The 13,629-nt window shown below is 34.3% G+C and overlaps 2 protein-coding genes across 2 annotated transcripts; one reads left to right on the top strand and one right to left on the bottom strand.

Moving 5' to 3' along the window:
* Nucleotides 1-1,321: 1,321 nt before the first annotated feature.
* Nucleotides 1,322-8,526, top strand: LOC134272546 (uncharacterized). The gene is made up of 5 exons (XM_062754767.1): nucleotides 1,322-1,491; nucleotides 3,376-3,439; nucleotides 5,827-5,972; nucleotides 7,032-7,111; nucleotides 8,066-8,526. Exons 1-5 carry the CDS (start codon nucleotides 1,437-1,439, stop codon nucleotides 8,291-8,293), a joined length of 573 nt encoding a protein of 190 aa, XP_062610751.1. The 5' UTR covers nucleotides 1,322-1,436; the 3' UTR covers nucleotides 8,294-8,526.
* A 1,562-nt stretch (nucleotides 8,527-10,088) lies between these two features.
* Nucleotides 10,089-11,551, bottom strand: LOC134272548 (galactoside alpha-(1,2)-fucosyltransferase 2-like). Its single transcript, XM_062754768.1, has 2 exons — nucleotides 11,433-11,551; nucleotides 10,089-11,268 (listed from the first exon to the last, which is right to left on the bottom strand). Exons 1-2 carry the CDS (start codon nucleotides 11,470-11,472, stop codon nucleotides 10,211-10,213), a joined length of 1,098 nt encoding a protein of 365 aa, XP_062610752.1. The 5' UTR covers nucleotides 11,473-11,551; the 3' UTR covers nucleotides 10,089-10,210.
* Between the last annotated feature and the right edge of the window lie 2,078 nt (nucleotides 11,552-13,629).

The raw sequence follows: 13,629 nt of genomic DNA on the forward strand, positions 1-13,629 counted from the left end.
GGGGCAATTTCAGCCAAACCTGCCAAAAAGCACCCTTGAGTGAATAGGATTCAAATTTGTTCAAATGAATAGCCAAACCATCTTTCAAGGGGAGATGATTCAGAAAAATAGTGAAAATATGGTTCAAGTTTGCCCCTGTAATCTTTTCACTGCTTTCTCCCAGCCAGTGCACTCATGTGAGCCATGTGGCTTATGGACACCTCTTGTTCTACATGTACTTTTTCTTGGCATTGGATCCCTGTTTCTGATTAATATAATAATACGTACACAGAAATTATGACTAGGGACTGAGTGAAATTGATAAATTTTAATTGTTCAAAAAAATTCATCCTTTATTTAAATGTGTTTTGAAAGATTAACAGTTTAAGGAAAGTGTATTGCATGGACCTGTTTATAGGTTGTAATGCCCATGTGATAATTACCATTTCCATATGCATTCGTAAAAAGACAAAATCCATAAGAAAATGGCGACACCAGCGATAAGTTACTTCACGGGAACTTCTTCCGAATTCTAGCATAGCTATAGGTTGTTAACTCTCTCTCTCTCTCTCTCTCTCTCTCTCTGGTGTGTCTCTAACTCTCGAGAATAGAATACAACGGTTTATGCAAGCTATTCCCACTTTCTGAAAATCAGGTAGGAAAAGGTGAAATTTCACGTGGGAGTAGGTGGAATTTTGTGTAAACAAATAATTAACTATATTCTTAAATTTAGGTATTAAGTTGCTATTTCTTGTAAGATCTTTTTATTATTTCAAAAATCCAAAATAAATCATATTTTCTCATAGATGTATTCATTATTTTCTGTCTTTAAATGTACAAAATACAGGTAAATCTAAACATCTATTGTTATTTGCAAGTGGGAATAGGTGGAATTGAGATATTTAAAAAGTGGGAATAGCTAGAAGACACCGAATACAACATACCTTCCTGTGTATTATAGTGTCCCTCTTACAGTGTCGGATCCAGGAATCTTGAAAAGGGGGGTTCAATCAGATCGAGGTCGGGGTTAGATGCCCACAGCCACACCAAAATGAATTGATATAATAAATCTCATGTATATTTTTGACACAAAGGGGGTTCGGGGGTTCTAAATCCGCCAGTGTCTTTTTAAGACCTTTTCCGAAATAGTGTACCGTGTTTTGGTACTTTTAAAGTGATCTACATGATTATACCTGCAATTTTTATAAGACACAAAAACATGCATTTTCGTTGAAAGTAAAGTGCTAATAATAATAATTCAATTGCTAATAATAAGCCAATTGCGTTTAAAGACCTTTTCCTTGATTGGGAAAATGATATGTATAGGATATATCATTAAAGACTATAGTACGTAAAATTAAATCTATAGGAGAAATTTAAACGTGACGAAGGCAGAAGGGTAGACCATGCTTAAAGACTTCACTGTGTTGTGTACGGATTTAAATTTTTCTTAAAATATGGACCTACTGATTGAGTGTTTTTCAGTATTTGGAATAATTCTGCTTTTTTCAGGTGAGTGGTTGAACGTAAACGTAAATATAAGATTTTAACCATAAAATGTGATGAATGATCATGTCGAAATCCTGTTTTGTTTAATTACCAGTACAATTAATCTGAAAATGGTACATTATTACGGTTTAATACGAAAATGAATCAACGAAAACCCATATATTGATGTACAGAATAGAAATTAAACAGAAAAAAGACAAGATGTAAGAACTTTAGGTCTTTTTTAAAAAAAATAAAATAAAATTTTTATACACTGTGATATAATGAGCCAGCTTTTGTGATAGAATTTTTTAGGGCAGATAATGTATATCAATTATACTTTTAAAACAATAATTTGGTAACCCCTTCCCCACCCCCGCCAAAAAAATGGTGAAAATTAATTTTGACTTATCTTCTACGCACAGTTTAACAGGGGACGTGGGTAAACATATGAAATGTATAAACTAACTTATCAATCGTTATAGCTAAAAAAAAAAAAATAAAATCTATCGATCCACTTTGTGACCGAAATTTCTTCTTGTGTTTTATTACTAAGCCAGTGAACTCGAATAATCAATGTTAAACATACACCGTTTACACGTTTCTGTGGTTAAGACCGTACTTTAAACACAGGATTATTTATATCTATGTACATAAATGACATGTGCATACTGGCAAACTACTGTCTTACTTAAGATTAGTAATTAAATGTTTAAAATTTAGTGTTTAAGTAAGTTAATCTTAAGCTGCAATTAACTGAATATAGCTATAGTTTGATTATATATTTATCGCACACGATGACAAGGTGGAAATAATTTGTAACCAAAAAAAAAAAAAAAAAACTGGCGCGAGAGTAAACTTGTTACTTGAGCATTTTACTTTCAGTTTAATTAATTCATATTTTACATTGATGAAATGCCATTAAAATGTTCAATATGGTCGGGAATCTTATAAAATCTATATGTACAACAAAATCATTGTCATGAAAAACAGTAGGGGTTGTACCGGTACATATATAAACACATCTGCAATATCTCGGTATCAAAATTACCACTGAAATGACCCCCCCCCCCCCCCCAAAAAAAAAAAACACAAAAATGCACAGAAAAAAAAAATTGCAAACATGAAATTCACACGCAAAGGTAATCTCACTCAATTATTATATATTAAAAGTCAATATTCTTTATACAGTATCTCGTTAAAGGCATTTTCTTGTCAATCATGCAATGTTTCGATATTTTAAAATTTAGAGATCTCAAATCCAAGGGTAGTAGCAGTTCCCTAACGTTCTGCCCGTTTAACGCCCCCCCCCCCCAGGTTTTTATAATGTCTCGAAGCAGCCTAACTTATCTCAACGGAAGAAAAACTGTAAAAATTTAACCGATTTTTTTTTTCTGAAAAAGCACGCTCGCTATCAATATAGCGAAAATTATCCCACATAACTAGGATTTCCATAAAAATTTGGGAGATCATGGGTGTAGGAACGGATCGAGTGGGAAGGGGGGGGGGGGGGCACGTGTCTCCTTTCAGTAATTTCGACTGATATATAGAATAGTATAAAATCATATCTACTTAACTAGAATAGTATAAAATCATATCTACTATTTGCTTATGCCCCCTAATAGTGTTTGATGACATTTTATATATTTTTTGCTTGTCATGTAATTGTAGAATTGTGGTAGTGCCCTCCAAACTAAATACGTTTGATTGTGCATATACCCCCCCCCCTCCCCATCCCAACCAAACTGTGATTGCCTCCTACGAGAGAATTCTTAAAGTTATTTGTCAAAAGGAGGTCATTACAATTAATTCCAGCGCCCATTACTTCAACAACTCTATTTACTTATTTGTATGACTTGTCATATTGTACTAACATGTTTTGATATATATGTCATATTTATTTTCTAGTTGAGGATTGTCTGAGCTCGAGATACCATCAACTTTACTATGCGTATCGTTACAAGGAAGAAAGGTGAGGAATTTCGATGGGCCAAGACTTTTTTGGTAGCCTTAATGTACATATAGTAAAACCCGTATAATCCAACACCCGTGGAATCCGTTTTACTGTGAATTCCGACCTTTATAGTCTATTGTCATAGTTTTTGATACAGTGTAATCCAACACCCTATCTATCGCTTTCCGACACAAAAGTCTTCCACAGCATGTCGGATTAGGACAGGTTTCAAATACTGTAAACATACTATATTTAGCGGTGTATTCTATTTAGCTATTTTGGCGGAAAGCAGAGTCCACTAAATCAAATACATCGCTAAATGTTTTCTTTATCATACATTTATATCTAGCACATTCAAGTAGCACTAAATCAGATCTACGCTAACTTGTTGAAAAATTAAATTTCGCCATTTCTCGTACACTCCAAAAAATACATTTACAGTATAAAGTGCAGGTATTGATAGGTTAATACATGTATATTGCAAGCGTTGATTGGATAATTAATTTACTGAATTTACGGCACAGTTCACGTTTTTTAATTGTTGCTCTTCACAAATATTTAATCTGATCGATATAAAGGAAGAAAGCAAGTATTATATGTTTTTATTATGAGCTATAATTTAATTTGTGGGCAATAATTCCACCACTTTGATGAGTTAAAAAATTGAATTTGATGCATGCATCAAATCCATTGCTGTTCTCACGCATCAAATCCATTCCTGTTCTCGTTTATTCATTTCAATGATTCAATCAATCCCAGAGTCAAAACAATAATGACTCTCATCAATTTAATTAAAGTGCATGCTAATTATAAATAATTAGAATTTATGATATATTCAAATAATTAACACGTCTTCGTTGATTTATCTTTAAGAATTTGATTTAGCATTCCAATTTGGGAATAGCCTTTTAAACATTCTCTTGTGAAAAATTGAAGTTTTTCGAGAATGTTCACACAAATTTAAAGTCAGATTGAGCAATACGTGTACTCGAGTATCCTCAACATTATAAATTCTTGAAAGATCTATTCAGAATTTAAACATTTCAATCGTGACTTCATTTCTTTGAACTATTTACTCAGTCTTTCAAATATGAAAAATTAAACGGGTCGATTTTTGAATGTCATCTAATGTATCTTCATTCCATACTATGACCGAGTTATATACCTAATAGTCATCTATCATTTGGCTGAAATTAGAATTGTCAGTTAAAGAATTCAATATTGATTTCATCTGCTTCGTTAAGTTATTATTTTATGTTCTTTTAATTAAAGAGCTTTATTAAAACTGCAATTTAATACAATACTTAAAGTTTATGCAAAATTAATAAAATTGTTTTCCCTTTATGAGCACCCTTTCAAGCAAAAATACTTATTAATTCTTGTTAGTAGATTAATTATAAAACAAATAAGTGAATAAGTAAGTAAATTAAAACAGGACCAAGGATATTGTAAACCAACTTTTATTCGCGTGCCAGAAACTTTGGCGAGGTTTGCGAGAGCCTCGTCATCGCGAATATTTCTCGCCACGAACCGGTCCTTAAAGTCTCTGTGTCTATAATTATCGATCTATGGTAAGTTACACATACATAACTATAAGGCATACATAATACATGTATAATATGTAAGAAAGCGTTTTTGAAAGTGTGAAAGGAATTTTGAACTAACACTTAACTGCTAGGCCCTACGTTTCTCTAAAAAAAAAAAAATTCGCGGGGGTTGGGTTGGTTGGTTGCCATGGTTGGTTAACATCCGTCTGCAGTAACCGATACAGATACCTTGTTAAAACTTGACACTTCTTTGAAGTATACGAGTCCTTTTCCTGCTTGTAACAAAATTCTTGCTCATCATCATTTATTTTAGAAGGCAAGAATTCTTACATATCAATGTATTGATATTAAATTTGAAGCGACAAGGATGGATCGTATCAAAACCGGAAGTGCTATTGATAAAGCACCTACCCGTGGATAAAGAATTAGGTTTAACTCACGGGTAGTATCATCCACACGTATGAGATAAAATTATTTTTCTGGATTAAAGTTTTAATATTTTTCATTAAAATTCAAGGATGTGTCAATCAAATCCGTCCAGAAATTCGAAGTTTCAATAACTTCGACATGAAAAAAGATTTTTATTATATTTTCGAGTGAGATGCTGTTGCAATATAAGAGTCGTGATACTATACTGAAAATTTGAGAAAATATTCACTTTAAATCTGTGTTTAAGCACCTTTAACTGGAAATATACAGGAATTCAGGAAATGTAAAAGTCATAGCTCTAAACAATCAAAAATAATGGGCAAGTTTTTGCAGACAAACAGACAGACGGAAGGATACACCGGGGTAAAAACTATGTACCCCTGAATCTTCGAATGCAGAGGAATAATAGCCACCGTTGTATTATTTTAGTTCTGATAGCTGGATTGCTGGAGCTGTAGTCGGGGGGATATTTGGCTTCATTGTATTAATTACCATAACCTACATATGCTGCCAAGCTAATGGTTGCTGCAAAACGGTCAAACCGCAACATCGCCAAAGAGCCATAGTACCTGTCGGTAAGTACCAAAATAACCGCAAAAAAGGTCAAACCGCAACATTGCCACAGAGCCATAGAACCTGTCGGTGAGTATATCAAAATAGCCGCTAAACGGTCAAACGGCAACACCGCCAAAGAGCCATAGTACCTGTCGGTAAGTACCAACATAACTGTCAAACCGCAACATCGCCAAAGATCCATGGTACTTTTCGGTAAACACCAAAAAAAAAAATGCAAAAACGGTCAAACCGCAACATCGCCAAAGAGTCATACATGTAGTACCTGTCAGGCACGTAGCATCGTTTTTGGAAGTGGGGGGGGGGGGGGGTGGCAGCTAGACAAATAAAATTTTTAACTTACCTGGAAAAGTTGACGAGCAAAAAAAAAAAACATTGCCTAAACTCGAAAAACCTATTTCGTGTGGGGGTTAATTAAAGGCCAACTTTTTTAGACGCCGACTTCTTTCAGTACCGATTTTTTGGCATACGTATACAGTACTGCATTCCCCTTATATTACTTTACCGTAGTATTAACTGGGGGAGGCTAACCTGTCTTTCAATGAACATTTTCAATAGTAAAAGTTATGTTGGGAAAAAAAGTGGTTGCCTGTTAAACCGCAGCATCACCAATGAGCCATAGTACCCTTAGAAGAGTACCAAAGTAACCGCTAAAAGGTCAAATTGCAACATCGCCAAAAAGCCATAGTACCTGTCGATGAGTACAAACTACCGCATAAATAAATAAATGACACAAAATGACATTGAAGCCACATCAACAAGCTATAGTATATGTGATATATATATTGGTAAGTACCAAATAAATAACCAAAAAACACACAAATGCTGCTACATCGCCGAAGTGCCTCGATAAAAACGGTCGGTAAGTACTCGAATTACTGTAAGTACTTACAAATACTGCCACATCAACAAAGAGGCAAAGTACTTGTCGGTAAGTGCTGGAATTACTGCAAGTACACACATATACTGTGACATCGCCAAAATGCCATGCTTCCCGAATGAAAGTGCCGCAAACATGCAGATAAAATAGGTGTCGTACTTATAGATTTTATATTTTGCAGCTCATGCATACGCCACTACCATTAATGTTCAGTCTCGACCCGGAAGTGAAATCTCCAGAAATCAGATTCGTCTTCACACAGTAAGTATATCATAATTTAAGATACACATACACTATACACTGTTTTTATAAGGACTATTTTTATTTGCGAGTCTGTATTTATTCATTGTAACTATCTGTATTTAAAACTTCGAACTCAAACAAACTTAAAGTTTTGATATCACTGATAAGGTGTTCATTTTCGAAACTTTATATACTTGAAAGATAAAATATCGCAATAATTTAATTTATTATATGATTGAATAATTTCCAACTCTCTGATTGGCTGAGATCCAACTATGTTAGAAAAATACTACGTTGTATTGACCTGAACGTGACGTTCCAGGTCAATACAAGGATTTATTTCCTCCCCATTGATCTAAAAATAGATTGGGAAATTCCAAATTGATACAAATTGTTTTGGAAAGCTATTTATATGACTATGATTTTTTTTTCATGTCAGCAAAACATAAGCAAATATATATCTTAGGGTGAGGGTGGTAACAGGGGATGCAGCCCCCCCCCCCTCTCCAACACTTTTACTGAACAACATTTTTTTGGCAGTCAGTTTTCCCAGATATACTCAAAATCTATCGTATATATAAAAGACTGATATTATATATTTTTTTCATGGCAACTAAAATTGATAAAAAAAAACATGCATTTCAAATAGATAGGACTGGTAAGGTCTATTCACATTTTAATTCTGCTTGCTTCTCTCTTGTATTTAACTAGGACTTAATTAAATGCAAAAAAGTAATGAGCTGTATCATTTTATCAGTGAATCATAAAATAAAACAATTATTGCTGTTTTTTCAGTCAATACAATGATTTAGCCATCTTCGAAGTACAATATTCACCTCGCCCTTCGGGCTCGGTGAATATCATACTCCTCAGATGGCTAAATCATTGTATTGACCTCAAAAACAGCAATAATTGTATAATATTAGCGAAAATTTTGAACTGTACTTCAAAGTTAAATGTTTATTTATCTAGGAGGATCTTGTTATAAACAATAGTGCCGAATTCTTCCGAAATAATGCACCACTGGATTCTTCGACTAATAGACACCATCGACCTCTAAACGAACCACCCCCTACACTTCCGGGTTATCGACCGCAGATAACTGTCGTCCGAGAACTTTCCGAGGACCGCATTTTATCACCGCCTCCACCATATACAGAAATGGACATATCAAACGCACAGAGGACTTCAAGCTCCTAAAATCTGTGTCCAATGCATGTGTTATATCGGTGTATTTTCTGCATGGTGCTCGATTCGATATCTTTATTTTATCGATGCTTTCTTTTATTATGCTTTAAAGTTAAAGCAATGTATTCTCATTTCACTGTATATACAGTAGATTTGCTTCTCGTTGAACGAGATAACCATGAGATACTTGTATTTTGTATATATTTCCTGTTACATCTTTGTTATTTGTGATATTCTTTATTGATTTTCGATGGAGAAAAAGAAACAATAGAAATTAACAATGTTTTTGCTACTGTTTCATGCTTCTCATTTCAAAGGATCGGACAATTATTCAGTTGTCTGCAAGTTTACTCTTTTATATAACTTACAGTGTTTCTGTCAATTTTTAAAATCAAGGGTCATTATGACCCTTTGATATAAACTTTTGGGGGTAAAAATAATTTTTGGAGGGTCAAAATATATTCTGGTTTTGCTTTCGGTTTTAACATTAGCTCTGCCTTCTAAGATCGTATATTTGATGTTTAAAAATTCAAAAAAATGAAAGTAAAATATAATTGGTACATGTATACTTCTTTTATTTTACCGGTACACAGTTACATTTTACCGATTACACCATTAGGGTTTCGTGAATACCTCAATCAAAAGATAACAATTGAAAGTGTTTGATTGCTTTACAAGACTGTTTATTAAAGATTGGAACTTTCCTCACCTTTTCATTACCATAATTAGTCTTTTTGACAAAGCCAAGCTGACATAAATATGCCGATGTAAGACTGAACATGCTGAAGCGCCATATTTGTCTACACTTCCGGGTTTGTTAAGAATTAGATAGGTCGTACAAAAGAACATTTAATAGATTGTTGACGTGGAAATGCCGATTTCAATCACTGCCATTTTGAAATTAAACTAAAAGGAATGATTAATTCCTAGAAAGTTGTCCAGAATGTAAATTAAACATATAAAATATCTTTTTCTATGAAAACATCAATATTGAACTGGATTTTTAAAACTTGTTTTTATATTTTTTTTCTGCGTCATGATGACCCTCTAGGTGACGTTTTTGGGGGTAAAAAGTAATTTTTATGCGTAAAATACGCAGAAATATGCGTTAACGGAAACACTGAACTTGATTAATTGAACAATACACTTGGTACACAAAAGTGACATACAACCTAAAGATTTGTATGTCCTTAAAATTTTATACAGGCCAAGGACATTTCGACATGTAATGGGGAGTCAAAAGATGATATACTAGATTCAAATATATGTAAATGATATTATTAGGAGGCAGGCCCTAGTCCTAAATCAAGTCATTTGGACAAGGTCAAGGGCACACGGTTTGAAGCTTAAAAGCTTGCCTTTGGTATAAATTTTGAATAAAGGAATTAAGTAAGTGGTGTTCCCGATACAAAAGGACATCGATGATTGATTGTATGTACCTCTCGAGTATTTTTCACTCATGGAGACGCCATCACTCGCCGTGCAGAGCTGCACATTTTGTTTTATGCTCGGCACTTAGGGCCATTGAGCAGTGACGGATCTTTTTCGTGCCTGCACCTACTATGATACAGGACCTCGGTTTATACGGTCTCATCCGAAGGACCGGTCTCCACGTCCCACGGTGGGATTCGACCCTGCGACGTAAGGATCAACTCCTTACTTTGCGACTCTATTGCAGACGCTGTAATCACTGCACCACACGGGCGACCAAAAGGACATCGACATGGAATTTATTTTGATAGTTTCATACCATTTCTAAATGTCCATTTATGAAAACATGTAGACCTTCTATTCTAATTCAAAACAAATTTTTGAAACAACACTCATTTTAAAATAATATCTATTCGGATAATGACGACAAGAATTTTCAAATGAAATGTCATGGATCTTCTATAACAATCAAATGCCAGTCCACGCCTCTATATACATTCAAATGCCAGTCCATTCTGGGGGGAAGAAATCCGTGTAATCCTTGCTGAACTGTTTTCTTAGGCCAGATCCTGGTTTTGCAGGCCACTTAAAGTAGGTCACATTACCGCCCGAGAGCCACGCACCCCACCAACCAAAGGTCCCCACAGTCGTTATCACGTGATCACAAGCAGCCAATAGCGCCAAGTCTTTATGAGCTCCATGTCTTGGGTCACTATAATAAACGTTTGTGATGTTTTGAAATTGTTTTTTGACCCACTGGATTTCTAGTGAGCAAACGATATAAATTACATTTGGTAAGTGTATAAATCTGTTTATAGCTCTGTGTAAATATTCCGGTGTGGCGACTTGATAGCCATACGCAGACACACTGGTCATCATATCCCCACGCCTCACGTGAACACCGATAAATGTGACGTCATCATATTCTGAGTAATTCTGCTCTTTGGATATTTTTTCTAATGTGTGATTTACCCAGAGTTGGATGTCTGTTTTAAAAATCAATTGCTTCCTCAAGTTCTTCTTTGCTCCTTCAAAATACTTCCAGGACTGTAAATAAGTAATTAATGTATATCCTGCATTAGCCTCAAAGTTTAGTAACTTAGGATCATAACCACAGCATATTCTTTCTTTGCGGAAAAATGTCCCTTTGCACTTTCGGGAATCCTTTGAAATGATTAAACTAGAATCATTGAACAGGTTGAATACACTATACAGGCTGTCATGCTTTGGGATGAAATAAGTTATGTTCTTCATTTTGGCAATGCCATATATTGATGCGAACACAAATAGCCGGTTTCCTAAATTTCCCTTAACAGAACCACAGAGAAATCCACCATTACTTCCGGTTCTGCGCAAATCATCGCTCTTGTTAGACCTGAGAATTTTACTGTTACTTCCGGTTCCACTTGCAACATCACTTTTGTTAGAGTTAAGACTTGCTTGGTACTTTGGAGACGGCTGAGGTAATTGTCTACCTTTAAATATTTGGTGATGGAAGTCGGGAATTTTTACAGTAATGTAGAGAAGGATGAAAATTATTCCGGTCAAAATTGCACCTGAAATAAAAGATTTACTAGCATTATTAAAACAATGTTCATTTAATTTAACTACGAGGACGAGTAATTGATAGCGTTTTACCTTGTAAGATAAACAATGGAAAAAAGTATAATCAAACTGATGATTAGTTAAATAATTGAAGTAAACTGAAATAATTTTATACCTATCTGAAATTTTTTCCCAGTTTTCACAGTGTGTTCCATAAAAATATATTCCCCTTGATCTTCCTCACCAACAAACTTTGACCTTTTGTGTAAATTTTAAATTCCCAAAGACTATTTTTGGACTCCTGCCTTTGAATTGAACTATCGGTAAATCACTCTGATAAAACTTTCAAAGGATTTAGCAGGCACACCTTTGCATTTTATCGTAACCGGGAAGATAAATACGGTAAAGTTTGTATTGCAATTTGGAAGAACACAATTTTCTTTTAACAATAAATGACAGAATGTGCATAAAACAATCTACTAGTATTTCCAGAAGGGATGTTTTACCAATTATATACTTAAATACGTAATATATGTGACTTTTTTCCCTCATAAGAAGTTTGGATCCGTGTATGTATGCTGCCTTAGCTTGTAGATTTGCAGCCATTGACATTACTTGTTGTATCATAAATTTTGACTTATGATTCATATATAACCTACTGTATTATCAATGATAAGTATACTTATATATTAGTATACAAATCTGAAACTTAAGTCACGGATACACATATTAACACAAAACTGTCGAAAGAACAACAATGATGCTGATTTATTCGTCAAACAAAATACATGTAATAAGGTAAGAATGATATCACTTTTTATTATGTGTATAAAAATGTTTAGAAAAAAATAAGAAAAAAGCCTTGGAGGGACATTAGAGTTTTGTTTGTTTGTTGTTTAACATCCCTTTTGAGAATTTTTCACTGATCAATATGGAGCTCGAGACGCCGCCACTTGCCGATGGAGTGCTGCAAATTTATACATGTACTCGGTATTCATTGCCATTGAGGAGTGTGAGACCTTTTGCTTGTCAACTCCTACTTGGATACGAGACCTCGATCGGTTTATACTGTCTTCATCCGAAGGACCGGTCTTCACGTCCCACAGTGAAATTCGAACCCGCGACGTAAGGATCAACTCCTTATTTCACGATTCTAGAGAATACGCTCTAACCACTGAACCACAAAAATACATATAGAGTTGCTTAAACAAAATAAGATGATACAAGGGAATGGTTTCTTTAAACTGACCGTCTATAAATCGAGATAACTGACTGGCAACATGTGGTAACGAGTTCTGTAATTCCAGAATCGAGAGAACGAGTTGATCGTGTGAGAATTCGAGATCTTGAGATATAAATCAAGAACGAAGTCATTATCTGTGGAAACAAAGTCAGCTGCAGAAGTGTAGCTCTCCTAAAAAATATATTGATAGACCGGAGCGCTACAGTGCCACCCATTGAAAAAACTGTATATTTATTGCGCACTAAGAAGTGCGCTGTTTCTTGATATATTTTTCCATGTTTTTAAAACTGTCATCTCAAAATTTTACTAACTGTGTGTTCCTAACATATTCTCTCACTGTTTCCACAACAAAACATTCCTTATAATTGTTGTTAACTAGCCCTCCTGGCTCTGAAATTGAGATCTTCAAAAATTTCGTCTATTTATACTGCCATTTTGGTTTGCAAGATAATTGGGTCCAACGTACCTCGTGCAGTTTTAAACTACGGATGTACTTGATAGTGGAGTAAGGAATTTTTTGAAATCTAGCTTTTTTGCAAGTGAGGTAAGAATTTGGAAGATTTGATCAAAAACCAAATGCAAACTTTTTATGCGCAATAAATATACAGTTTTTTTCAATGGATGGCACTGTAGCTCTCAGGTCTATCAATATATTTTTTTTCGGAGAGCTACAGTTCTGCAGCTAAAAGAAAGTGTGCAATAAGAAATCACAAATTATACTTTACTTTTTTGGGAAATCGCCCTTTTCGTAAATTTTAGACTGATTATAAGAATTATGGGCTTTAGAACATTTAGCTCAATAGCTAGATAAAGGATTGAAAATTGATAAAAAAAAACATTTATAAGAATAAAATAAAAATTGGTCCTAAAAAATTCCTAAAGGTCTGCTTCACATTCACATCTTTGTACATGTATATCTACTACATGTGCAGTACTATCGAAAACACTGGTTAAGAAAGGGTTCATAAGTCTTAAATTACGCTTAGCCTATGTAAGACTAAAAAATTATGCTAATTTATATGGAATTTAACTTTCCTTGATATAAACAGAAACAAGCTATAGCCAAGAAATACTTTATTAATAAAGATTCTTCAAGCTACAGAACATTCTGTAAATTTAATTAGTTTTT

The sequence above is a fragment of the Saccostrea cucullata genome, unplaced genomic scaffold, assembly GCF_032062105.1.
Source record: "Saccostrea cucullata isolate Sc308-1 unplaced genomic scaffold, CSIRO_AGI_Scuc_v1 ctg158, whole genome shotgun sequence".
Taxonomy (NCBI): Eukaryota; Metazoa; Mollusca; class Bivalvia; order Ostreida; family Ostreidae; genus Saccostrea; species Saccostrea cuccullata.

Excerpts from the sequence above, each read along its gene's own strand:
- LOC134272546 (XM_062754767.1), top strand. The coding sequence starts at position 1,437 with ATGGACCTACTGATTGAGTGTTTTTCAGTATTTGGAATAATTCTGCTT. Across the intron at positions 3,440-5,826 it reads TATCGTTACAAGGAAGAAAG|TTCTGATAGCTGGATTGCTG; the intron begins GTGAGGAATTTC and ends GTATTATTTTAG. Across the intron at positions 5,973-7,031 it reads AAGAGCCATAGTACCTGTCG|CTCATGCATACGCCACTACC; the intron begins GTAAGTACCAAA and ends TATATTTTGCAG.
- LOC134272548 (XM_062754768.1), bottom strand. The coding sequence starts at position 11,472 with ATGGAACACACTGTGAAAACTGGGAAAAAATTTCAGATAG. Across the intron at positions 11,269-11,432 it reads TGGGAAAAAATTTCAGATAG|GTGCAATTTTGACCGGAATA; the intron begins GTATAAAATTAT and ends CTTTTATTTCAG.